Source organism: Pocillopora verrucosa, chromosome 4, assembly GCF_036669915.1.
Source record: "Pocillopora verrucosa isolate sample1 chromosome 4, ASM3666991v2, whole genome shotgun sequence".
Taxonomy (NCBI): Eukaryota; Metazoa; Cnidaria; class Anthozoa; order Scleractinia; family Pocilloporidae; genus Pocillopora; species Pocillopora verrucosa.
Window position 1 is genome coordinate 30,271,681 of NC_089315.1, and position 25,756 is coordinate 30,297,436.

At 37.2% G+C, this 25,756-nt stretch overlaps 7 protein-coding genes across 9 annotated transcripts; 5 read left to right on the top strand and 2 right to left on the bottom strand.

Moving 5' to 3' along the window:
• Positions 1-220: 220 nt before the first annotated feature.
• On the bottom strand, positions 221-2,951 carry LOC131784881 (DET1 homolog). The gene is made up of 2 exons (XM_059101715.2): positions 1,443-2,951; positions 221-987 (listed from the first exon to the last, which is right to left on the bottom strand). The coding sequence occupies exons 1-2, from the start codon at positions 2,867-2,869 to the stop codon at positions 783-785; spliced, it is 1,632 nt and encodes a 543-aa protein (XP_058957698.1). The 5' UTR covers positions 2,870-2,951; the 3' UTR covers positions 221-782.
• On the top strand, positions 2,921-4,848 carry LOC131784891 (keratinocyte-associated protein 2). The gene is made up of 5 exons (XM_059101726.2): positions 2,921-3,032; positions 3,120-3,274; positions 3,699-3,762; positions 4,319-4,385; positions 4,651-4,848. The coding sequence occupies exons 1-5, from the start codon at positions 3,029-3,031 to the stop codon at positions 4,763-4,765; spliced, it is 405 nt and encodes a 134-aa protein (XP_058957709.2). The 5' UTR covers positions 2,921-3,028; the 3' UTR covers positions 4,766-4,848.
• A 57-nt stretch (positions 4,849-4,905) lies between these two features.
• Positions 4,906-10,071, bottom strand: LOC131784034 (cation channel sperm-associated protein 2-like). Of its 2 annotated transcripts, XM_059100815.2 has the most exons (14): positions 9,835-10,071; positions 9,433-9,597; positions 9,203-9,271; positions 8,933-9,105; positions 8,409-8,516; positions 8,148-8,204; positions 7,866-7,990; positions 7,475-7,647; positions 6,732-6,867; positions 6,401-6,631; positions 5,967-6,070; positions 5,718-5,802; positions 5,524-5,591; positions 4,906-5,342 (listed from the first exon to the last, which is right to left on the bottom strand). In XM_059100815.2, the coding sequence occupies exons 1-14, from the start codon at positions 9,974-9,976 to the stop codon at positions 5,311-5,313; spliced, it is 1,668 nt and encodes a 555-aa protein (XP_058956798.2). In that variant the 5' UTR covers positions 9,977-10,071; the 3' UTR covers positions 4,906-5,310. The 2 variants fall into 2 exon arrangements, with proteins under 2 accessions (XP_058956798.2, XP_066021069.1); XM_066164972.1 differs by lacking the exon at positions 9,203-9,271.
• Positions 10,072-11,770: 1,699 nt separating this feature from the next.
• LOC131784220 (histone H1.0-A-like) lies at positions 11,771-12,691 on the top strand. Its single transcript, XM_059101023.2, has one exon. It carries the CDS (start codon positions 11,782-11,784, stop codon positions 12,550-12,552), a length of 771 nt encoding a protein of 256 aa, XP_058957006.2. The 5' UTR covers positions 11,771-11,781; the 3' UTR covers positions 12,553-12,691.
• A 1,062-nt stretch (positions 12,692-13,753) lies between these two features.
• LOC131784053 (E3 ubiquitin-protein ligase MARCHF2-like) lies at positions 13,754-15,455 on the top strand. The gene is made up of 3 exons (XM_059100838.1): positions 13,754-13,840; positions 14,207-14,440; positions 15,111-15,455. The coding sequence occupies exons 1-3, from the start codon at positions 13,754-13,756 to the stop codon at positions 15,453-15,455; spliced, it is 666 nt and encodes a 221-aa protein (XP_058956821.1).
• A 947-nt stretch (positions 15,456-16,402) lies between these two features.
• Positions 16,403-20,468, top strand: LOC131784739 (ethylmalonyl-CoA/methylmalonyl-CoA epimerase-like). 2 transcript variants are annotated; one of them, XM_059101565.2, is made up of 8 exons: positions 16,403-16,495; positions 16,569-16,607; positions 17,096-17,162; positions 17,532-17,587; positions 17,847-17,906; positions 18,459-18,545; positions 18,663-18,734; positions 18,856-20,468. In XM_059101565.2, the coding sequence occupies exons 1-8, from the start codon at positions 16,415-16,417 to the stop codon at positions 18,934-18,936; spliced, it is 543 nt and encodes a 180-aa protein (XP_058957548.2). In that variant the 5' UTR covers positions 16,403-16,414; the 3' UTR covers positions 18,937-20,468. The 2 variants fall into 2 exon arrangements, with proteins under 2 accessions (XP_058957548.2, XP_058957553.2); XM_059101570.2 differs by having other exon boundaries at positions 19,695-20,468.
• Positions 20,469-20,558: 90 nt separating this feature from the next.
• On the top strand, positions 20,559-25,388 carry LOC131784721 (uncharacterized). The gene is made up of 6 exons (XM_059101547.2): positions 20,559-21,711; positions 22,298-22,471; positions 22,760-22,856; positions 23,015-23,128; positions 23,214-23,284; positions 23,717-25,388. The coding sequence occupies exons 1-6, from the start codon at positions 21,245-21,247 to the stop codon at positions 24,450-24,452; spliced, it is 1,659 nt and encodes a 552-aa protein (XP_058957530.2). The 5' UTR covers positions 20,559-21,244; the 3' UTR covers positions 24,453-25,388.
• The last annotated feature ends 368 nt before the right edge of the window (positions 25,389-25,756 follow it).

Genomic DNA, 25,756 nt, shown 5'->3' on the forward strand with positions numbered 1-25,756 from the left:
TTTAGAGCACTGCATCAGCTACTACAGCACATTAAGTCTGACAATGAAGTATACCTATTTGCTGGTTAAGTATTCTTTAGCACATTTCTTTAAAAACATTAATCAGTGATGTTGAAATCAAACTGATTAATCACTTTCTTTTCATAATTTAATTTTTTACAATATGGCACTATTGTCACAAACATCCCCATGTGATTCCAAAGAGGAATCGCTCAACTGTTACAGTTGTTTGAAATCCCCAGTGTATGCGTTAGAGCAGTAGTGAATGATAAAGATGAGCACCTGACACTAAAGCTGTTGGCCAACAGTTGCTGGAGTGTAAGTCCGTTATCTTTCTGACTTTAAATGAACCCACAAACCATCAACAAAAATTTGCAAAAGAAAGAGTGGAAAAAAAAAAGAGAGCCTGGTTTATATTAAACAATTGTTTCCCCAGTGAGATCAACAAAATACACCAAACCACATAACAGTTACTTAGGTCAATTCTTTGCATCACATGTTTATTTATTACATTTTTTTCCAAACTATTGTGAACAAAAACAATCTGAATATATCTGTACAATTCTATCTTCTCTTGGTTTCTGGTTATGTGAAGAAACCAATGAAAATAAAATTTCAACTAACAAGAATATTGAACCTCAACATAAATACCTACATTTTCTATTTTGATTAAAAAACATCTCGAGAGCAGATTCCAAACCTTGCTTTGCAAGCTGATCTTAACCCAGTCCTCATCTAAATGACAATTTATCACAGTAAGGGTTCCTGGATTAAGATTACACTCAAGTATGTTCTACACCACTAGTAAGATGTCGGATATGGAAGTTCACCACATATTCTGCATTAGTTTTCTGTACCGAGATAGCAAATGGGTAGAGAGGGTGAAAAGTGAATGCCACCAGTCTCTTTCCTGTTGGTGGAATTGGGCGACCCAAGAAACCAGCGTGGATCTTAAATTTCAGAAGCCCTGAATCCCTAGAATAAAACCTGCAAAAGAAAGAAACATCAGCAACACAAATTTTGCTAGGTTCAAATTCATCATAAACAGAAAAAAAGTTCTTAACTGCAATTTTTTTACAAAGCTGTGTACATTGAAATTTAATGAAGACATTGTTAGCCCTTTACACCCCAAGATCACTTAGCATATTCTCCATCTTGTTCTCAATAGATTTCTAGTGGTACTTACATTGAAAATTTGCTCCACAACTGAGAGCTTCTCATGACCTTAATGGTCGATGCAACAGTGATAAGGTAAGGAGAAATAAGATGTCAATCACTCCTATGGGGGAAAAGGGTTAATTCCCTATTTCAGTTGTCCTCTTTTACGCCCTGAGAATGAGCCATGTGTAAAAATATCAGTGGGGGATGTTGGGGTTTAAAATTTTTCTTCAGTTTTAAGATTCTAGTGGTACTTTTTAAGTCAGCTAAACCTAACCTTGTACCTTATTGGATGATCTCCACATGCTTTGGGCCTTTCCATGACAGAAACCCACTTGTCATCATATTTAAACAGGGACAAGTCCAAATAAGGACTGCTACTGTAAGATTGGGAGCTGATTGGCAACTGAGCAAGAAGACGCTTGACAGCTTCAGTATACCCTCCATATTTTGCATTAACAATGGTGTGCTTGAATCGTCTTTGAATTTGGCGGGCAAAAATATTGCTTGAAGCTGAACAAGTGAATTGCGCTGGTGAATGCAACATAGCATTGCGAAAAGAGTCACAGAACTGTTCGAAAAGTTCTAACAATTTCTCTGAAGTGTTTTCAAACACAGCCAAGACTTTGGTTGTTTCCATGTCATACACGATAAAGAATGATGGCTGTGAGTTTGGATCTGGGACCCTCAGTGTTACTACATCTTCACTGGCATACTTTATCAGCAAAATCCTACTATCAAAAAGTTGCATCTTCCACATTCTCAGAGCTCTGAACAGTTCAACATGCTGATAAAATCTCCCCATAGCTAAAGCAGTGCCTTCGTTATATGCACATCTCCACAGATGGGCCAGAATTCTATGTTTCAGTCCATTCAGACAGGTTTCCATGTATGGTCGCACAATGGGTTGGCCATTGGCATCAACATTCCTGACACAAGTCAGCATAAACTCATCATCCTCATAACAGAATCGACCAATTGTGCGCACATCAATAAACTTGCCATCGGATGTAACCTGAAAAATGTGAATCTGTTGCTGTTGAACAGATAAAACTGCAAGAAGGTCTCTGTATAAGTACAGTCCCTGATTGTGTGATAAGAATATCTTATCACACTTGAACACTCTGGAATCTGACAGCATTCCAGTTTTCATATCAACGATGTGGATTGTGTAGTCTTCCAGAGGTGACCTGGGATTAGGAGAGACCGACTCATTGTTGCTGTAGATATCAAAGAAATATGGATGCGGTTCCTCTGGAACATACGAAGCTGATCCAACTATAACATAACGGCCATCGTCAGTAAATAAACTACACTCTCTGTTCAAATGCTCTCCATTTTGTGCCACGGTTACAACGGAGCTGAGACGGAAGAAGCTACTGAACAATCTGCTCCTTATCTCAATGTCTGGCGATTCTTTAGCAAGCAATTCCTCAGCTGCACTTGGCCCTTGGAACTCGTACACCTCAACAGAGCTTTGATCTAATGAGAATGCAACGAAATAACGGCCATCTGGTGAGAATTTTCGCAGATAGCACGGAGGTGTTTCAACATTCACAATCGTGAAATTTGGAAAAATGTTTTGAGTGAAAGCTCGTGCTTGATGCCAGTGAGTTCCGGGTTTTGGAAAATGAGTCTCCCTCTGACGTAGCCTCCACACTAAATTCTGGTTTGGTATTCTTCTCGGCTTAAAATTTAACTCATTCATCATCACTACAGGCTACAAACATTGGAAATTTGCGGAAAATATATTAGCTAACTTGACCTTCTATGACCCGCCATGTTCCTACATGTCATCCGGGAATGTATGCATATTTGACAGCGAAATACTGGGGCGAACAGCTGAGTTGTCCACTTTTTCCCTTTCAACATGGGTGAGTGTTACTATGATATCTTCATTCGCTTATAAATCTGGAAATTTTCCTTTGATTTAACAATGATACGGTTGTTTTGAATCACAGCTCTTCCGTCGTCTACCTCGTTCCTATTTGCGACAACATTAACCGTGCTGACTTTCGCTGGAATGCAAATGTTCAAAGCAAACTTGGCGTCCAGCGAGTGGATGACCATATTGGGGGGATTCATAGGATCACAGTTCTTCGTCTTCCTCCTAACTGTATCCTCTAATATTTATGAAAGATCATATGTGAGCTCTAGGATATTAATCTAAGGCTTGGCTGGAAAGATTTCATTTTCGTGATTCTTTGACATTATATACGTTGAAAGCATCCAGATTCACCAAGAACAAAGACTTCCATTGATCTGAGTGTAGTAAACCTTTACAGGGTTTTTTTTGAACGCTTGAAATGTCTCTTGATGGTACTTTTCAGAGACTCGTATGAAAAAAGTAGTAATCAAAGACGGTATCTGAAGGGGATTATATATCTGGGTCAAGTTTTGTAATTTTTTCGTGATTAGATTATTGTTAGAAGCCAGTGAAATAAGCATCTTGTTTATGAAACTAATTTATTTGAAGTGATTTTCTAGTGGTGTGAGTCTTAACATCCGAGTTGCGTATTCCTTGACATTTAATTCACCAGGCAGTAGGAAATTTGGAAACAACCATGTTTGGTCGAAATTTTCAAACAAAACTGTTCCCAGAAGGTACATATTTTGAATTTTGTTGATGAGGATCCAATTGTTGTTTATATTGGTTTAAAGAAATGAGACATTTCTTGAACCACTAATTATTTATTGTCTCTGAACACAACTCAAAAAGAAGCTAGCACAACATGATCTAACAGCCAGTGGCTTTCCACCAGCTTCTAATAACAGCACTGTTTTGGCTCTTGTGAGTAATTATCACTATAGATGCAGCCTTGCATTAACCATACCAACCACTAGAAAACATCAAAGTGTGGGCTCCAGGTAGTGACAATCCTCACCTTTCACCAAAGTAGTTCATACCTGGTATCTTAAACTTAGACTTATGTGTTCTTTTTAGTTTTCTTTCTTTTTATTGGATCCTCTATTTTGCTCCCTTTATAAAATTAACACACTAATGGCTGGTACAACTTGGAAACAAAGGACAATGAACAGTATTAAGGATATGCTAGTGTCCAATCCAGTTTTTTATCATCCAATTTCTTATTTACCTATCATCAACTGAGTATCCATGCATGTCTTTTTAATATATTGCATTTATTTAATTTTCTTCAAGTTATACTTTGTCTGGTAGTTGCAATGTTTGCCTCTGGCCTAGTCCACAGAGTTTGTGTAACAACCTGGTAAGTTGATGACAATTTTTTTACCATTCTAACAGTGCTGTTGGTTGTACATTTATTTACTTTTGTTGTTGTATTAAGCCACTAGTTGTTATCATAAGGCAATGATAACCCAGTCTGGGATCAAATTTATACCCCTTAATTCAGAGTTCACAGCACTGGCCTTGGCCACTTAATCCATCATATTGTTCATATTAAAATCTGAAGAACCCAAAACTAAATTCAAACTATATTGAACCATTCAATACTCTTTTTTTTTACTCTTCAGCTTTCTGTTTTCAATGGTAGCCATATACTACATTAACAAGATTGCTGCTTCCACACATGCCCCAACATTAAACCCTGTCCCTCCACAACAGCTAAAGACCAAGAAGAATCGCTGAATATTAGCTTGCCACTGAATGTTAGTTTGATTATTTACAAAGATTAGAACCAAGCAAAATAAAGTTCAGTTACTTTTTCTGAATTTGGCTGCTTTATTTGAATACTTATGCCTTAAATTTCAATAATAATTAAATGAATTCTGAATGAAGGACACTTATCATTACAAGCAACTCTAGAAACAAAGGTACAATATTCCACTATTGTTTTACATAAACCTTGCCAACATCATCTAATAAATTAATCTCAAAACTGGACAGGATGAATCTTTTTTAAGTAGTAAAAATAATTTAAAAGCCAAAATTCTTCCTATTAGAACTTGGAATCTCGAAAATAACCATAAATAAGAGTAGAACACAAAGCTGCTTAAGAAGAACTTGCAGCTTGATAATGTCCCACACTTCAGGATCATGACTTCTTACAGAACTGTTTACAACCAGCACAATGTACAAATTTCTCAAAGACAAGACAATGTAGTTTAACTACCGTAATACCCTGAGTGTTTAAATTTAAACAGTCCTTGTCAGAAGAAAGGCTTAATTTGTGATCAAGTATCATGGAGCTTAAGCAAAGCTTGGCCTGTAATAAAAAAAAAAAAAAAACATCAATTATTTAAGTGCTTTAGCATAGGTCTGTGTAGAAAACTGGAAACAAATCATATTTCTCATGATTACAAGACCAGCACTGAGATTTTTCAGTTTTGCCAACAGTTTTAGTAAAGTTAGAAATGTCAGTGATTGACAATTAACCTTTCACTCACCAGCCATACGAAAGAGTTGCTGTCGTTCAGCAAGGTTCTCTTGCCAGGCTTCCATTAACTGGAAATATCTACAGCACATATTCACAATTAATTTAAAAAATAAGAGACTTTTCTTTTTCAAACACAATTTTAATCCATCAATTGTTTGAAGCATTCTATTTTGAGGCTCCTTGTTTATTTGCTATTTTTCCTACCTGAACAGCGTGTCTCTCTGCCACAGTGTCTCCACAGGGTGGTTCTTAAGATCAGTCAGATTTGCTTGAACTGTTGTGATCCAGTCTAGAAAATTTAACATAAAACTTTGCCAAAAAGGAAAGTGCCAAACACCACAGAAATGAGGAGGGTATGTGTGGGGGTGGGGAGGGTAAAACCATCATCAGTGTAAGGTACAAAATGTCAACCTAGATTTCCACATATACACTGTAAGAAGAAAGAAAACTAACCATTTGTCATGTCTTTAGCTTTGTCATGAGCAAACTCTCCATGTAATTCTGGTATTGGCTGCTGGTCAACTCCACTCTGTTTGCTCCAGCTGTTCCTCTTCTCCCTTAAAACAACAACAACCATCTCTTATGCATGGATCACCAATCAGCTGGATTTGGTCAGTTGAAAGAGTACTTTCATTTTAATGGTTGGGAAATAGATGAAAATTTAACTCTTAATTGTATCTGATTCTCTGTATTTTAGAGTTAAAGTGACTTTAATTTTGAGACTTTGAATTTTGAAAAAATCCTCAAATAAAATTAATCACCACCAGTATTTGTGGTGATTATACATTACTTTCTTAGACATTTTCCATAACCTAAAACCTGATCAGGTTGCTTCCACAAAGAAACTTACTCTTGATATAAGATCATGAGCAAGAGGACTATGCTACCTTATTTGAGCAAGTTTGTCTCCCAATGTTGCTAAAGGGTCAGGTTCATTTGTTTCTGGTTTTGGTTTATTTTCTCCTTCCTGAGGCAGAGAGGAGGAGTCTTTAATTCCACTGTCATCTCTGTGCTCAAAGCTTCCTTCTTCTTCCTCTTCAGTCTCTGCTAGTGTTGACATAGGTTCAAGCTGTTTTCCTAGTTCCTGGAACAGGGAAGCACCCAAACTGCTGGTTCGCCTAGATAGATGAAAAAATTTTTTTGCAGTTTTACTAAATTCTTTAACACCAAAGTTCAATTGGAGTCCGTTGTTGTACCAGATGTCTCAGTAATAGATACCTTGTTCTACTTTGCAATCTGTCCTTTCTTTCCAGCTCCTCTGCTAAGTGATTTCTCATTTGTTCTGCTTCTATGGCTTCAGTCTGCTCTTTCACTTGTTGATTAAAATCCCTTCGAATGCTCTGGAAGTTCATGACTGCAACAAGTATCAAATAGCTTTACAATGGCCTTGAGACTACTAAAATCCTCCCATGTCAGTCTAACCCAAATTCAATATTCTCCTGTCTCTTGCTGAATTTTGTTTTATTCTAAGATGAAGTTGTGAGTATTTGATAATCATAAAACTATGTGTATATACCCCTAACTAACCAAGTTTAGTCAGGTCCTAACTGTAAGTTACAGACCAATTTTTTCCTGCTCCTTTTCATGGCCTGAAACCTGGTTAGTAAGATATTTATCACATCTTAAAGTTCAAAAAGAGGAGGACGATTTCAATTCAAACAAACTTTTGTATTTAGTGGGTGATACAACAAAATACAGCCTGCTTAATTGACCGGTCATAGCACATATGCTGACTAAGAGATATACTAAGAGGTTGCATGTTCAAGAATAGTAATCAGTTTTTATCAAATAAAAAGGGGAGGGGGGTAGCATGACCATCAGATGCTTATGGCCATAGCCCCATCCTTGTTCAAATATCCCAATATCATGTGAAGGTCAATTTTGCCCTCTAATCTTTGAAGATGAGGAAGTCAGCTTCAGGTTACTCTCATTATAATTAAAGAAACTCATAGCATGAATACCCATAATGCCAGCAAAGATATTTCTGAATATGAAAGCTCCAATACAGATCCATAAGATGATGTAGATCTCGACTGTGATGGGGTCTACCACTTTGATAAGATCTCTGAGGATGTCATACCAGTGATCCAAGGTGAAGAGTTGAAACAATGTGACCAAAGCATTACCAAGGGTGCTGCAATAGATGTGTTATGCTGATTAACTACTGGTAAGACAATACTAAGCCACCAATGTACATAGAAATAGAGAGATTAAGAAGCAGAAGGGGAGTCAGGCAATCTGTAAGTTGTGGACATACAGGTGTGTACATTTACTATTGTGATACCTTAGAATTAGGGGCATCACCAACAAAATATAGTACCAAAGTATGCAATGTTTTGACGGAAGATTTACCTAAAACTCTGTTTATACTTGAGGTCTGTTCTTTCTGACTTGGAGTATGAAGCAAACATGACTGTTCCAGCCACAGCAAAAATGTACATAAAAGTCATCAACAAAATGAGGATGAATGCCATTGACTAGAAAAAAGATAAAAGGTAATTGGTGAAGGTGAAGAATTTACTAAGGCTGAGGACATTGGCTAATGAAAGTATAGTTAATTTAAATTGGGCTGTTTTATAAAGATATCTTCCCTCAAATCCATGTTTTATTTGTAAGTTGTTTCGCTTTCAATACCTTAAATGCTTTGAGAATGGTAAGGACAATGATCCTTAGCTGGGCAAACCTTGATACCTGAAATGATTGATAACAAATGTTACATTTACTCTATACAAATAGTTATTTAATTACTGTATTCTTACACTTCCAAATCATATTTCAATGAAAAAATTTACCACCTTTGCTATTTTTGGGTACTGTTTTCTATAATTTTTACCATATTCATAATTATGAAATAATTCACCAATGAACAACCATAACTGTAGTAAGTATTCTCACCATTTTCAAGGATCGCAAAATTCGGAATACTCTCAAGTTTTCAGCAATGACAGCCACTTCTGCTGTATTTTTTCCTGATGACAGCTCAATGATTTCTGGCACAAATGACTAAAATCGTTGAAAGGATTGAAATGAAAGATATTTTTCTACTTGATGCACAAATAGTAGTGTGAAAGGGCAGGACTGAAGTACTGAAGATAATCATCTATGTCAGCATATTAGTTTATGCTATATTAACCCTTTAACCCTTAAGACTGACTAGCATCTAATTTCTCCTTACAATATCACTCCTAAATCAGACATTAAAGTTGGAGAATAAATGAAATGATCACCTACTCAAGAAGCTCTCGAGTGTTGAAAAAATTATCATTGTGAACACCTTAGAAAATGTATAGAGAACTGCATAAAATATGAAAACTGATTTTAAGGTATAATGGGATACTGTGAAGATCACTCTCATTCATTCGTTTTAATTGAAGGTTAATAACTATTACTGAAATGTTACAATTGGTGCTCATACATACCATTACGGTCACAATGAAGTCAAAAATGTTCCAACCATTTTTCCAAAAACTCCAGAATCCATCAATCCACTTGAGGATTATCTCAAGTACAAAAATGGTCAATGTGCAGTAATCAAAAATTTGTAAAACCAATTTTAATCCATACAGTGAGGAATCCTCAATTTTGGATATTTCTGAAAAATGACAGCATAGAGTGCCAATTTTTAATTCAAGGGTTTCATTAACAAGTAAGATGATAGCACATTTGGGATACTAGCATTTTTTGCTCACCGGCTTGGATTCCCAATACAATAGAATTTGTTATGATCAAAATCATCATAAAGTTTTGAATCCTTGGATCTGTTGATAGATTAAATCACATCACATTGTTAACAGCCAATTTACCCAAACTTGATCAATGCACCTTTCTGTTCTAATAAAGGGTAATTAATGATGGAACTGGAACGCACCATGATCATTTGAGTAAAAAACGATAAGCCATCATCATTCATTAAACAAACCTTCTATGACAGTGTGTGCCCATGGTCCAAGTGGAATAGCATTTTTGTTCTTTACTCTGTTCAAGCGACGATCTGCAAAGCGCTGTTCATCTTTCTTAGAGTAGATTTGAAACTTGATCAAGCCTTGGGGAGTCTCTCTTAAAAGTTGCTTCATAACTTCGTCGTCTGAAACAAAATTTACGGGCAACATATTAAAAAAAATCTACGATCTCAAAAACTGAATATAGAGCCTGGAAACGTGGGAGAAGAATTTTTAAAGACTTGTTGCCTCCAAGCTTTGCCAACGTCATACCCAGTGATATTTAGAGGCGAAGAGTTTCCTCGAAATATTTGACCAGAAATGATTGGTTGCTAAACAGCATACCTGAAAGATTTCACAGAATATCGTGAAAAAACAGATACCTGTTACTTCGTTGGAATAGTATTTTGGTGGTTCTGTGCCGCGACTATTGGCAACCCTGTCGATAAGCTGAAAATCCTCGATGAGTTTTGATCTGAAGATCTCCGCTCTTGGGGCCAGCTCGTCTGTCGTATCTTCGTTCATCTCCTCTACCCCGAGTATTCACGGATCTTTTTTTATATCTCACTCCTCATTTGGTCAGTTATTAGGTATGAAGATCCACATCCCACTGATTACTTACAGTCATTTCAAAGAAGAAGCAAGATGGCGAATTTTGAGCGTCGCAACCTCGTTCCCAGATTCTTTCCTTTCTGTCTCCTCTCTCGGTCAAGTTTTATTATGGGATAGCAAGGGTTAGCATAATATAATATTCCTTCCTGGGTATTGTTATTATGAGATGTGAGGTATCGCTTTGGTCTGGGATATGCTAACCCCTGGTGCAAGGCGGAAGAGGATGGGAGGTCAGCTCAAAAAGGAGGGGTGGGCGGGAACAAAAATCCCAGCTTTCCACGCGGCGGCCTCAATGAAAACTCGATCAATACAAATTGACTGAGCATAAGGAACTTATCGAAGCACGCGTCTTAACAAAGCATCTTTGATTGCTTTTTCAGCTCCACAAATGGTAAAGAGGTCCAAAAGGGTATAGAGCGGAAAAACCTCCACCGTTCGACAAAGCGTTTCCGTCGCTGCCTCGCCCACTTAATTAAGAATGACTGAATTCATGGCCCGCTGGTATACCTTTTTTTCCTCGGTAACATTACCCACCCTTAAGCAAATAAAAATCAAAGAAATTTGATTTGCAGTTTGAGGGCATACTCGAATTTATTTTTTATCGGAAAAAGGAGGGGCACAATACAAAGACAATCTCTTTTCTCTCGTTGACCCCTGACCTCAAACATTTTCGTAATTTCCATACATGAAAATTTACAAATCTTTTATTCAACAATTCTTGTTTCTTTGAGTGTAGAATAAAGCATTAATTGTATTTGTGTCTTTCTTTAAAACTGAATAGAGATACAGACGGACAAGTCAAGGCATGCTCTCCTTTTACTCATTTGATTCCAGCCCAAAAGTTTTCACGTCCACTAGTATTTGTTCGAAAATGAAGGCGGTATCCCAGTTTGCGAACTTTCCCCTGAAATCTTTCAATCGGACGCACCGACTGTACGTGATTTCACAGTCCTGTACCTTATCCTCCTGTACCTACTGAATGTCATTCTAATGTAACCGTCGACTTCAAAGCTCTTTGCTCTATCCAGGTACCACGTATAATGTCATTTTAATGTCACTGTCGACCTCAAAGCTCTTTGCCCTATCCAGGTACCAAATATTACCCACCCTAATGTTCTTTCCCTTTTTTTGTGACGCAACTGTTGAACCTTGTGAGCGTATGCGAGGAAAGAGTCTCATATCAAACCTCTCATGGTCAAGTATTCCAACACTTATGCAAATTTCCCGCTAATTTTTGCGAATTTCCTCTCACCTCAACCCCCCCCCCCCCCTTCCCCCTTCTCAAACTTTCTCAAGAAAGGCATTTCATAAAATGGAAGACGCCGAACAATAGAGATGATGTCCATTCAGGACTTCAAAGGAACCAAAAACTTATGAATAAACGATTGAAATATTAGATCACATCTATTATCTTAAGTTTCATCGCCTTTATTCTGAATAATGAAGATGAGCAATTAGCAATTTCAGGGTCTAATATCAAAATGCAACAACGCTATAGAATGTGTAAATGAACCTCATTCAGCCTGTTCAAACAAAAAAGAATACGTCTCTGAGGAGGAAATTTTAATCAATTCTGTCATGATTTGAAACATTCCCACGCACGTGTTTGGTACAGGCCGGGTTATATAATCCCCATTTCGCAGGTCTTTTTACTACTTTTGAGCCCTGCTTTTTGAAGCTAAAACTGCCTGTAGTTTTTCTAGAACTGAAGTCTCACCATGTCTGAAGAAGACTCTATTCCCCAGGTTGTCATCGCTAAACCTAAACACCCAAAGTATACTGAAATGGTGGAAGAAGCAGTCAAATATTTCAACGAGAAGGGAGGCTCTTCTCGACAAGCCATAACCAAGTACATCAAAGGAAAGTATCTGGTCGGTGAGACCGCTAACAATCAGATTAAACTTGCGCTGGTCAAAAGTGTCGGTAAAGGACGCCTCGTGCAAACGAAGGGAGCTGGAGCTTCGGGCTCGTTTAAACTTTCAAAGGAAGTGAAAGAAGAGGAGAAGAGAGAAGAGAAGAGACGACTAAAGAAGGAAAAGAAAGCTTTGAAAGAGAAGGAGAACGCTGAACGGGATATTGACAACAACAACAAGAAGAAGGCGAGTAAAGTTAAGAAAACCAGTAAGAAACAACCGAAGGATGTTGACGGCGAAGACAAAGAGAACGAAGAGAAAGGGCGACCAAAGAAAAAGTCCTCAAATAAAACCAAGGAAAGTACAAGTAAAAAGAAACGTGAGGGTTCTAAGGACACTGCAGTGGAAAAGAAGTCGAAGCCTAAAGCCAAAAAGTCTACGGTCGCAGAAAGCAGTGAAGGAATTATGAAAGCAAAGAAGACCAAGAAACCTGCAGCAAAGCCAAGTGCGAGTAAGACATCTTCCACGGGCAAAAAAACCAGCGAAAAAGGAAAGGACAAAACAAAAGTTCTGAAGTCTAAGAACACCACGAAAGCGAAACCCAAAAGCAAAAAACAAATATGCAAGGAAGATTAAGAGTAAGTTTATTTCCAAAAACAATAATTTAACTGTAAATAGCTGTACATAATTTGGTCTCTTCAATTTCCAAATCCTTTACTCGTGCATTCCTCAAATTCTTGTTAAATTGTGAAGACCATGTGAACGGCTTTTTGAATTTTATGTCCGACTCGCGCCAGCAGCCGTCAGTCTGTTTAAAAGCGCTACAGTAGTAATTATGTTTATTTTTGTATTTTTAACTTTTCAGACAAATATCAACTGTATTATTTTGAGCTGTACAGGCGCCGAGTGTTCTGTAGAATAAATTTGTTTTTATTTTGAGAGTTGAACGAGTTCTTATTTTTGTGGGCTAAATTTGTTTTCAGTTTTATTCTCCTAATCCAAAGTTTTTGTCGAGATTTCAGCATAACCCCATACTTTATTATGCATACAGTTCTTGGATGAAGGAAACAATGGCAAAAAAAAAGATTACCTTAGGGGCAACGGCTTTCTTTTCGAATTGTATGAGGTTACACGTAAATCTTTCCTCGATCTTTTTTAAGACAAGATGAATTGATTGGATTTTAACAACTGAGGCGAGTTTGGCCACCATAAAGAATTCTAAAACTAACGTTCCGAGTTGTGGCCCTTTGGAAACTCATTTCAGTGGCTAATTTTATATTATAAACTCGGTAGATAAAGCCAAATGAATTTTTCCACCGACGTTGAACACAGTTCCTCTAAAAACTTACTTCCCTTCATTCATTTTTATAGACAATGCGTTGATCCGGATAAAATTTAGAATTTATTATTGTCTAGATAAATGTCGCAATACCAACATCAACCTGTCGTACTCCCACATACTATTATTTTCAGTGAGAATTTTTCCAGACTGACGGCTTGTCGAAGTTATGTGACGTCAGAGTTCAGAGACAAATTTAAAAACGGATGTAGTTTTTTTTTTGATTGAGATGGACAAAATTCAAACTGTCCCTCTCGACTATTTAGCCATTGATTTTTTATTTTAAAGCTTGCATCGGGAGAAAAGTTGAACAACATTGAATAACGGAATGATCGAATTAAGTGCGACAGAAAGAATGACGTATACGTCATAATCTTAATTAGCATCTAAAGCAGCAAATTTAAGCTTGATATGACGGGAGCCTTAACCGCTTTTGAAAAAACACAAAGCACATAAATTTAACCTGGAGTATCGCTGCAAGAGAATTTTCTGGCCACGATGGAAAGCGATTCGAGATCAGAAAAACAACATATCATTCCTATAGCAGATCGAAGAGTATCCCCGGCTGACTCGGACCAATCAAATGTAAGTATATAGTTACATCAAATTTCAACCTGTTTTCAAAAACATTTTTGTCTGCTTTTCGTCTGACGCACAGATTTTCTTTTGATAGCTTCATATTACAAGGAATAGTTCTGAAAGAAATGGAAATTGACAAAGTAAAAATTTATTAACACCAAAAGAAACTAAATTGAGCTCCAGGTTGGCTGACTGGCATTTCAAAAACGATCTGAAATCAAGTAGCTTTTCATTGGATCTAAAAAAAGAATTATTTTTAGTAAATAAATTTCCTGAACATGCAAAATCAGACGCTAACGACTAAAGACTAAACGATTTTTTTTTGCAGGTGTTTTTCTTTAACTTCCAACTTTTTTTTGTCTCTTTGAACAGAATTTTCATTTGGAACTACTATCTCACTCGTCAGACGATTTGTTGAACACTTGTCGTATTTGCAGAGATGAAACTGTTCGTGGATTACTCGTCAGTCCTTGTCTCTGCTCAGGAACCTTAGGGAAGTGTCATGTTCAGTGCCTGGAGGAATGGCTTTCAAAGGCCAACAAAGACTCCTGTGAAATTTGTGGCCATGAGTTCCACGTTAGGAAACTCCCGAGGTCATTTCAGGAGGTTCGTTTTATCCTCTTGACAGAAATCATGTCACAAGTTTAGGCGTAGCCAGTGTAAATTGGTTTTTAATTTTAGAGTTTATTGAATGTAGTATTTCAAACTGAAATCATCGCTGATGATATCTAGAGACTTTATTTGCAGCCAGATGTTTTATTCAATTAAAATATTTTTATTACAACTCAGATGACAGGCGTTGAGCTCTAGCCTCTTCGTTGTTAAAGGATATTTTTTTTCGTTTACCACAAGCGCGTGGCTGATGCGGTTTCTTCATTATAGGCGCGCTGCTCCCGATCAAAAGGTTTGGGTTCTAGTCCTAACCAGGTTTTTTGTGTTATGTTCTCAGGAAAGGTTCATCTTCGCTCTTAAAATGCCTCTGAGGTTCTCAAATGCTAATACTCTGGGATAGCTACTAGTCCAAGGGCTAGAACGTGGTACAAATTTTTTACCCATAAAGAGAGTTAGTTTATCACTATTTACTTACGTACAGTTTTCCTGTGGAAGTATGCAGAATATTATATCAAATTATTCGATGGTAAATTAAAAAGAAGAGTGTTGACTGGGATGAAAGTCGCCGCGCAAGCACTTATGGGACCGCTCAGGGGAAACGCTGGTCTGTCTGAATTCCTTTTTGAACTTGTTAGCCCATTTTCCTTTCTATTTTTCTTTCCAGTGGTTCACGAAAGGCCAAAGCCGCCGCGAGCGCCGTTATCTCTGCGGAGACCTGATTTGCTTTCTAATCCTCAGCCCTCTGGTGTTTGCCAGCTCATATCTCTGTGCGCAAGGGGCATGGCACTACATGGCACTGACCGACACGTGGACTGGTGCGGGTTTGATCGTGCTCAGTCTGTTTCTTTGGTGCATCTATGGATTTTGGTTAATTGTAACGCTGAGGTTCCATCACAGATGCTGGCAAGATTGGAGAGAGCGTAACTATAGAGTGAAACTTGTGAAAATTGAAATAGTTGACGTTAAGGAAAGAAGAAAAGACGAGGGTCTCTTGGAAACTTCTGTTTGATAAAAGCTCCGGAATGGCCAAGAAAAATACCAGCATCTTAAGGGAACGGCGGACAATACTAGCGCCACCAGTTTGTGGTTCACTAGACCAGATATCTGTTAATAAACAGTAGAGCACAGTGTGTCGATCTTTGATATATTTGTCATTTTCTGTCTGATCCTTAGTCCTCAATGGGTAGATTGGGAAACGGCCAAAGAGGCCAAGAATCATGAAAACAGCGGAATTGAGATGTTTGGGTTTGGCTCATTGATTAAAATTAATCATAGACTGAATGGAATTCAAAAGGAAAGAAAAGAAGAATGAAAATATCACGAAGATGACTTGGAAGTTTTCCGCACCTTAACTCATTGTTGGGATATCCTTATTATTTACGCCTTATATGTTAGGTGGTCGCCTCTGAAAACCGAGCCATCAAATTGTTTTAACACGGAAAATACATTTTTTTGCCTGTCAATGACAAATGAGGAATAATTCTCCACAAAGGGTCGGGTAAAAATTAGAGAAGTACAAACTTCAATATCAATTATCCTGCTAGAATAAGTCGTCTGCAATGGGCTTTTTTAAAGTAATGGGGGGGGGGGGGGAGGGAGGGGCGGTGTTTTAGGGATAAAAAATATAATGACTATGTTTGAACTGAGAAAATTGGAAAGTGTCGCAGGGTAATTACGCGGATACCAGTCTTCATAGGACATCTTCAAGATACTCATTTATTTTGTACCCTACACGTAAGAGTCAAATGCCTTTTGCGCTTGAGTTTGATTGGAACCAAGAGAATTTCAACATCGAACAATCAGTGTTTCTTAGGTTGGTGATCATTTTATTTATTCTCATGATCTTCATGATGACTGTAAGGAGAAACTGGTTGCTGGTCTTAACGTGACAGTTGCATAAGTTTACATGCACGTCCGCACGATTCACTGTTGTCACCAGACTCCAAAATCCCCGCCGGTCAAATCAACATGGCGTTTAGACTGTGCTCTTCAAGAATTTTACGAGCCGCGGTTTTGCCGTTTTCTTGGGGAAATTTCAGCAATTTTCCGGTAAGAAGCTTTTATGAAATGAAATATTAACACTATTTTGTATTGACAAGTTTAATCGTTTCTTTTATCGTAGATTAAGAATGGAATATCTACCTCTGCAATACTCTGTCAGGTAGGGATCCCATTCGATAAAATGATGAGACCAGAAGGTTATTTACCTATATTTTTTGTGCAATTCTTATTCATTGATGGACATTAAAAGATTCTGCGAAGTTATGACGCGAGTATCTGTCTCATCGACAACATTGCCTTCTGTTAGCGCACATTTTCCACTTATGTAAAAGTGCATGTACATATCTTGGTAACGGTTAACGAGTACAAGTTGGCCCGTTAAGGGGCGGGGCAGGGGGTCAGGGAGGGGTGGAGATTGGGCAAATCCTCTGTAACTGATATCTGTGACATCTACTCTGGTACATCCAGATAGACCTTTAAGCCAATTAACGACAGCAAGGTTGCTTTTAATATTTTTATAGAATTTTTTTATGTGCAATTAAAATAAAGACGTTGCATTTTAAATGCAGTTTTGCGCAACATTTGATACTTACTAAAAACACATCTTTCATTTTTGCTCATAACTTCATGTTTTGGTTGTATTGGAAGGGAATGGAAGAAAAATTGTGGAAGCTTGGCAAGCTCAACCATGTTGCAATTGCTGTTCCTGATCTAGGTAAATTAATGCTTATGAACAGTTGGAGTCATCAAAATGACTATTGTCATGTTGACAATCCACCTGGCAACTTTAATTGTCAAATTTAGTTATGGGAACTTTGTTGAATTATTTATAAATTCAACCTGATAAAGGTTTGTTATGAATTTATTTGCACCAACCTCCTATTAGGCTATCCCACTCAGACAATTCATGGATGGAGAGAGACACTGTGAGAGAGAGGTGTGTCAATCAAGAAGACAAAATATTGACCTAGCCAGATCTTGAAGCTAAATTTCTCATTTTACTGTCTAGCACACTAAGCATTAAGCCACCATCTGCTATTATATTTAGAAAATGAGTTATATCTGTTTTTTGTTTTTATTGTAGAACAAGCGAGCAAGATGTATAGGAATGTATTAGGTGCTGATGTTAGTGATGTGCAAGTGAGTCAAGTTGAATGAAGCTGAAGTTAATCAAAGGGTATATGGAACCAAAGGTCCTAAGTGACATCTGATAGAATGTTAGATTCTCCTTTCAAACTCTCTCTAATTCACTTCCAAAACACAGGGAGAAATTGATGCTGCGTTGAGAGCTGTTATTTCACACACCACTTACTAATATATTATGCAACACATAAAAACTTCTCTGTTTATAATCTATATCATTATGAAATATTTAATCAATCCTTTTTTCCTTACTTAGGATCTTCCAGAACATGGAGTATCCACTGTGTTTGTTAACTTGGGGAACACTAAACTTGAAGTAAGTATTGTGAAAGTTTTTTTTGTTTTTGCCAATTGGTAACCTTTTCACCCTTTATCTCCCAGATTTTCTTTGTCACACGCTAATGACAAGATGAAATACATTTTTGTCCATTTCCTTACTGAGCTCAAAACTTACCATCTTTATTATTCTGTTTACAAAAACATGACGCTATTGACATTGCTGATCCTAGCTGTATGCAGGGTGCATGTCATACATGAACTTTGTACTGGGCCTCACTCATGGAGTCTGTGGCTCAGTTGTGAAGCATCAGAGGGGTCTGAAGGTCTAAGGTTCAATTCCTCATGAAGACTCAGAATTTTTACTTTTTCCTATGCTTGTAACAAGATGAAAAACCTCTTTCTCTATTTTTCACTGAGCTCAAAACTTACCATCTCTCTTGTTCTATAATCTGTGTACTTGTTTCTTTAAATGTATATATGACAAACTAGAATGATCAATGAATAATTATTTTATCAATGATGAGGATACAAAATCTTTTGGGAAAAGGAAAGCAAATGAACAATTTGTTCATATGTTGTCTTTCATCAGCTTTTACATCCTTTGGGAGACAACAGCCCAATAGCAGGTTTTCTGAATAAAAAAAAAGATGGTGGAATTCATCACATCTGTATTGAGGTCAGGCAAATATTTGTTTTCAATTTTTTGTCGAAAGATTTTGAATGAGCTTCCCACACAGAGAAATTGCCTGTGGTCTGTGACTGTAACATTCCTTTACACCAAATTTTTATGTAGGTTGATGACATAAAAGAGGCTATGAAAGATCTTCAAGAACATAATATTAGAGCCCTGAATCCAGAACCAAAGGTAAAAATGAAAATATTACACAAATGTAACTCTTTGTTTTGTTACATAACGTTTGTGACTGGACAGTTTTCTGAGTTCAGATTTTAGGGATTTTTATTTTGGTATTTTATTATTTGGTTAGATTGGTGCTCATGGTAAACCTGTAGTGTTTTTACACCCAAAAGACTGTGGTGGAGTTTTGGTTGAAATGGAACAAGCATAAGACTTGCAGAGGAAGTTAGAAGATTTATTATCTCTGAGCTCCTGTTGGGATTTTCCAAATTAATAACTGGCAACTTTATTGACTGAGATGAGAAATTCAGCCAGGTTAATAACTTTTAAGGTTTACTTCAGTGCAAACACATAAGATCAGAGCCTAGATTTGCAATAGTGCAGCTTTAATTTAACATATTGCAATTCAATGGAAAGCGATACACAGCATGGTTATGCTGCAAGGAATTAACCTGACAAGCTCTGTAGCTCATTCTTTTGAATGGCATACAGAGGTCAGTTGAGTGAAGTGATGGATTTGAAAATGAATGCATCAAAACTAGGCCATTGAGATAAGGCATAGTGCAAAGTCAGAGAAGAATTGTAAGATTTACTTCACTCAAGGATGATTTATAACTGAATTTGATTAGTGAATTAAATTATTCTTTTTGAATTAATGATTTAGAACAAAAATAGGATAGTGTTCTTATGTCAATAAAGAGTTGTCGTAATCTTAAGTTGAAACTTTCACTCTGAAATTTATTTATTTATTTCCAGCAACAATTATAACTACTAAGGATAGGAAAGGGGATCTTAGAATAACTTTTTATACAAAGTGTTTTGGTTGTCAGTCTTGCTACCTGTGCCTCACCATTAGATTTACCACTGGTCTGATATTGGGTCAAAGACCTGTCAACTGATTTTCTGCTACAAACTGCAAGTTTGTGGGAGGGTCAGTGTTAACCATAACTGTCTTCCCATTATGTTCAGGGGTGGATTCAGGAATTTTTTATGGGGAAGAGTTGAAACTTTGATTCAGGAACTAGAGCCTGGATGAACTGAGAAATATTTCAAGAAGATAAGTGAATTTTGGATACTGTATGTTTTAGTAGTAACATGTGATCCTGTTAGTGCACAAATTTTATTGACGAGAAGTATAAAAACAAAGCAAAGAACACGGGCCTGAAGGAAGAGAAGGTCTGGACCCAGATCCTCCACCTAGATTTCCTGCTGGTGCTTATTTAGAGCAAGTGAAGATTCCATTAGGAGATAAAACAGAGGATGGAACATGATGAATTTGTTTGAATTACATGCTAGAAAATCAAGGGTTAGGGTTAGATGGTTAAATTGTTTGAATAGGAAGAGAGACTCTATTGTGCCTTTTGTTGAGGTAATAAGGTAAATATTTAGTCCATGTAGTTACTTAATTAAGCAAGCATGGTTACCCTACAATCTAGAAGTGAACTTGTTTTACATTTTTCTTTTAATTTTTTGACATTAACCTTAAGCTACCTCAGAGTTTCTCTCCTTCTTCTTCAACTTGATGTAGTTTTAGATGCAATTATCAATATCAGCAACCAGAAGTGCTTGGTTTTACAATGCAAACTATCATTAATGAAGGGCAAATGTTCCCCTGCACATGCACTTGAACATTGATCTCTGTGTTTCCAAGCAACATGCACAATTTTAGTTAAATTATCATGCAACATGTAATATATCGTTTCAAACACATCATAATTGAATAAACAATCAACAGTAAAAATATTATAATTTGCCCTATGTAGATCACTTATTGTATTCATTTCTCCTAGCAACGAATGTTGTGACGTGATTTCCGGTGCAATACTGCGGATGTATATCATGAACAGTAAGACTGCGGTTGAAGTAATTTGGATTAAGCAATCTTCTCAATTAACCTCGTGTCATTTCAGGAGTCTTTTGCGCGACGATAACGAGTTATGGTAAAATTTCCAAAGCGATTCTTGGTTATGTAAAATTCTTCCAAGCCTGTTCGAGACACAGAAACGACCCCACTCATCCAACGTGTATCAACGCCGAAAACTGCTAAAACAAGAGCATTTTCATGTTTTGTTTACAAGCCGGGAGTTTCTTGTAAAGAAGCACTTAGTCTTGTCATCAAGACGCGCTCTATTTTTCAGGCACCAAAGAAGACTTAGCAAGAAAAAGATCGAACTTAACATGAAGCTTTAAATATATTTATGCTTTGCGTTCCTAGTCGCTGAGGAGAGTATTCTCATTGCGTGGAATGGTAATTTTGCTTTAAACATATCACTCGTCACTAATCTGTGCCAACTTCTCTAACAGCTTACGTTGCTCTGGACATTATTAATTTGATGCTTGAAATAGCTATTATTTGAAGAACATGGACTTGAGGTCGCCATATCTTAAACGACGAACAGCGGGTGCAACATTGCTTTCATAATTTGGCAAATATCCCTTGAGTTCATAGAGGATTGATAAGAAGGCTGCAGTGCGCTAAAAATTCAAAAGCTGGGGAAAAGATTTTGCAAAAGTGCTCAATGTGTGGAGCGCTTGGAGGACGTAATCAAAATAGAGTTGTTCCTGTTTCTGATCTACCTTCGGAAAGAGTCGAAATACGAAAAGGCAGATGGTTGAGAGTAGTGCATTACAAACCTCGAATATCGAGATCCGATAGCGGTTACAGCCGTGATGATCTTCAGTCTAATCGCTCGGCTCATTCGGCGGGTTCAGCCACTTCTGGAGTTGGTGATCCTGATTACAAGAAGATAGTTGTAATATTTTTCATACATGGAGTTGGTGGTAGCGCTGATCTTTGGTACGAACAAGTACAATACTTTTGCAAGGCAGGTTACGAAGTTATAGCGCCTGACCTGCTAGGACACGGGCAAAGCTCCGCACCGAACAATACCGCAGATTACGAATTTTCTGAACTTTCGTATGATTTACTTCGTTTATTTGATCGATACCATAAGAAGAGGAACGTTTTAGTAGGACATTCGTATGGGTAAGTCTTCATGTTTCTGTACATCTGTTGCGCCCTTTGTATCCGATGATCGATCAGTTCCTTACGGAACTATATGTGACAAACAGCCCGGCCCCGAGGGTACTTTCCAAAGGAAAGCGATCTGACTCAACGAGGAGTGTCGTGTGGTGCACTTTGTACAGTGCTTGCTTTCAGCCCAGGAAGTTGCATAACTGATTGGTATTTCTTTATTCTAGCTGCTTCACATTCCTTGTAAATTAGTTCCGAGGATTTGCTGTTAGACCAATTTAATTCTACTTGTATTATTAATCCCACTAGGGTATTCTTATTTCCTGTTTGCTGGATACTGTCCTCACTTCTAGGAGTTCAAGGGTCAACTGATATTTCCTTGTTTCTTGTCACTTGAAAGGGTGGATTAAGTGGGGAGGGTAGGGGGCAATTAGGATGCAGCCATCTGTTTCATGTTTTTTTGGTTTTTTCATATCTTTTGTATTTTTTTTTTTTTTTGGTGCTTGTTACTTTTGACAACTGAAAAACTTTGTCAACGAGTCAGCACCATGGTGGTTGGCAAGCCATGCCTTTTAACAATATTTTATAATTTACTCAGGGCATCATTTTGTGCAGTGATTGCATGTGAGCGTGCTCGACTGGTGTCCAAGATGGTCCTCATATCTGGTGGAGGTCCTACACCACTTGTGGGTGTGGGTACCTGTGACGTGTTCTGCTTACCAACACTTCTACTGTCTTGTATCAAACCTGTGTTTTTGTCTGTCTATGAGAGGTTAGTCTTGCAGAATAAACATCTTTAACATGAACAAGAAAAAAAATTTTGTCTACAAATTGTTAGATACTCAGCTGAAACAAACATTTCCAATAGTCATCTTGAACCCCCAGCTCCCAAGTTACAAACTGAAGATGGGAAAATTACTCAGAAATGAAACAAAGATCTCATTAGAACCATACAGTTGAGGAGAAAAATCTTCAAATCTGAGTAAAGAATTAAATGTTACATTCTTATTGCACAATAACTGATGTCTGGTTAAAAATTTCATGACTTTAATTATTTCAGGCGGGCATATAACAGCATGAGAGCAAGATCACTCAGGAAGAAAGTGAAGGCCTTTAGTGCTCCACCTTTTGTAATGAAAGCTGTTATGGCAGGACAGGTCAGTAAATCCCTCTGAGTCTTTAAATGTTACATTTTGGGTAGTGTTTTTGTTTTAAAACCACCTTAATTTAAGAATAACGTGACAGAGAGATCTCAGTGATTTTGTGGTTCATCTTTAGAACATGGTGTAATACATAGTCAAACAATGTTTTCCAGGTGTGGGAAGATGGTGATGAGACATATCACCAGGAACTGATGGTGCCGGCATTGTTGATTTACGGTGCACAGGACAAATTTGTAACTCTTGAGGAGGAGCAATGGATGCAAGAGGTTTGTGATTGAGCAAAGTTTGTGAGTCATTCCTTCAGGCTTTTATACTATATTTATTAACACTACTTGGTTCCATTTGTAATAGGTAATATACAGTTCATCTTTAGAGGTTATTCAAGATGCAGGCCACATGGTTATGGTGGAGTCTCCTGTGAGGTAAGAAAGCATTTTTTTTTTTGCTAAAACAGAGAATGAGTGTATTTTAGAGAGGGTATGATTGGATGCTCTTGTTTTGAGTTCCTGTACTGACTTTACTTGGGCTGTACCAAGAATTGGCCTAGCTCTGTGCCAATAAGTAATTTTTAGTTTCATATCATTTCTGTTGAGAGTGGCTCTCTCATTAGGTAACTTTCTAAATGGATTTATAAACATTTATTAATTGAAACAATTTTCATTATTATCATAAATGTCTTTGCCATCTATACAGAATAAGTTCCTCGCTCATGTTTTTTTAACAGCACACGTAGCTTTTTATTGTGGAGTCTCTTTTGTACATCTAAAAAATCTAAGGACTTGGGAAGTGCTCAATTAAAATGAAGTGAAATATTGCTTTTCTGATAGAATTGTTCTATTTCCTTTATTTTATAGAGTGAACTGGTTGATATATAACTTTCTTCAGCGTGATGCCACCACTAGATCACTACATGCTGGAAGTCAGTCTTGTAATCTTTCCTCAAAGGGATCTCTTCATGTTGCATCAAAGGATGAACCAGCTCCTTCTCGCACTCTCGAGGCTGGACTTCAGACAGTCTCTGAAAGTGTCAATGAAGAAACCAGACGACACTCAAGTGGAATGGCACTTGAACCTTCGGGTAAAAATTCTTTTAACATTCAAAGCTCACAGGCTTCTCTCAATGTTCCAGGAAATGTAGCATCTGCAAGAATTTCTACAGCAGATGATGTAGAGGAAATCATACCATTGCAGACAGGAGACTCTGAAATTTGTCTAGAAATTCCACAGATGGCTGTCACTGCCAATAATGCTTCTCAGGAAGAAACTCAAGATGACACAATGCAAGCCTTAACAAATGATTTTCAGTATTCAGATGGCTCCCTTAGGAAAGATAAGAAATCAGATGAAACTAACGTTAATGTGTTAGTGAACAGTTCACTGTCCCCAAGTTTAGGAGCAGTTCAAATAATGAGACCTTTGGCTGGTGTAGCCTGGACAAAAAACAGCACTGGTTCTGGTGCAACAAGGAGATCTTCGCTTAATTCATTTCTCAGGCTTTCCAGTAAGATGGAGCCAAGTGGCTCTAAAAGTGCACCATCATCTCCAGTGACGGAAAGATCCACAGAATTTAAAAACAAGTCTTTCCAATAATTTGTGAATGACTCAATTCCTCTTATCTATTTAATGTTAAGGGTAATGGGATGTACATATCAATTTTCGTCATCATGTATACTTAAGATTCTTGTAAAAAATAATTCATATGGAAAAATATTTGCACAGTATTTATCTTTAATTTAATTGCAAATCTGGTTATCATTATCTATGGTATCTTCTGGAGAATGATGTTCTACAATTAAAAAAATGCTATATTTAAATATATGCTGTGCCATAGGCTCTAGGTATTTCACTTCACCACACAGTAGTGCAGATTTAGATGCAAAACATTCTGCCTTTGTTACATTTTTAGGTACCCAATAGATAGGCAAAAATGTATTTTCACAGAAGTAAACTTGTTAAAAAATGGAAAACTATCCTAGATTCCATCAAAAATATGGTGTGAGGTGAAAAAGAATGTCACTGAGGACCCTCAAACAGGCCATGATACAATGTACACAATTAGGGTTAGATACAATAATGATAATATTTTAAAATAACCTTGTGATGTTTGCCATTTTTCATTATCTTGAAAGGGGCATTCATTTGTCTCATTTTATGTATTTGGATAGAAGGGTTCCCATTTAAGGAAACATGGAAAAAAAAATCCAAATTTAAACTGCTCATTTTCTAAGAACATAACAGGCAGTTTGTGGTATTTAGAATTGCATTACCTCAGTTACAAAGGAAACACATTAAAATGAATCCCTAGCTGGCACCAGATTGGTGTTTCTTTTTGAACAAAGAATTTTGTATGTGTCATTTGTTCAGTCTGTTATGATTTTGGGATGTGTGTAGCTTGGAGATTTTTGACTGAGAATTATCAATAACAATTCTTGACAACAGAGATTGCTGAAAAACCATGCAATTCTGCAATCTCTGTTGTTAATGAACATCAGATGGACCAGTATGAATAAATCTGTGAGCATTTGAGCTTGCTGTTGCTTTTGAGTTGTCATTTTTTGCTTGAATCTCTTGTTTGGGTAATGGATCAGCATGAAGGGCTGAAAGGGCATACTCAATGCATGGAAGTTACAACTTTGTCCATTGTACAGAAATTAGAGTAACATTACCCAGTAACATGCAACAGTAATGCTTTTCACTAGCTATTAGATTTGATGACAGGGTTATGCTATATAACTGCACAGGGATTACAGCAATTAGATTTCTTGTTTAGTCTAACACTGTAAAGCAAAGTGTAAGCATCTTCTGTTGTCACGGTTGATAAGTCACCATAGCGATTTTCCACTATGTATTTGCACTCCATACACAGCCAGTGTCTCTCTTGAGGTACATCAAAG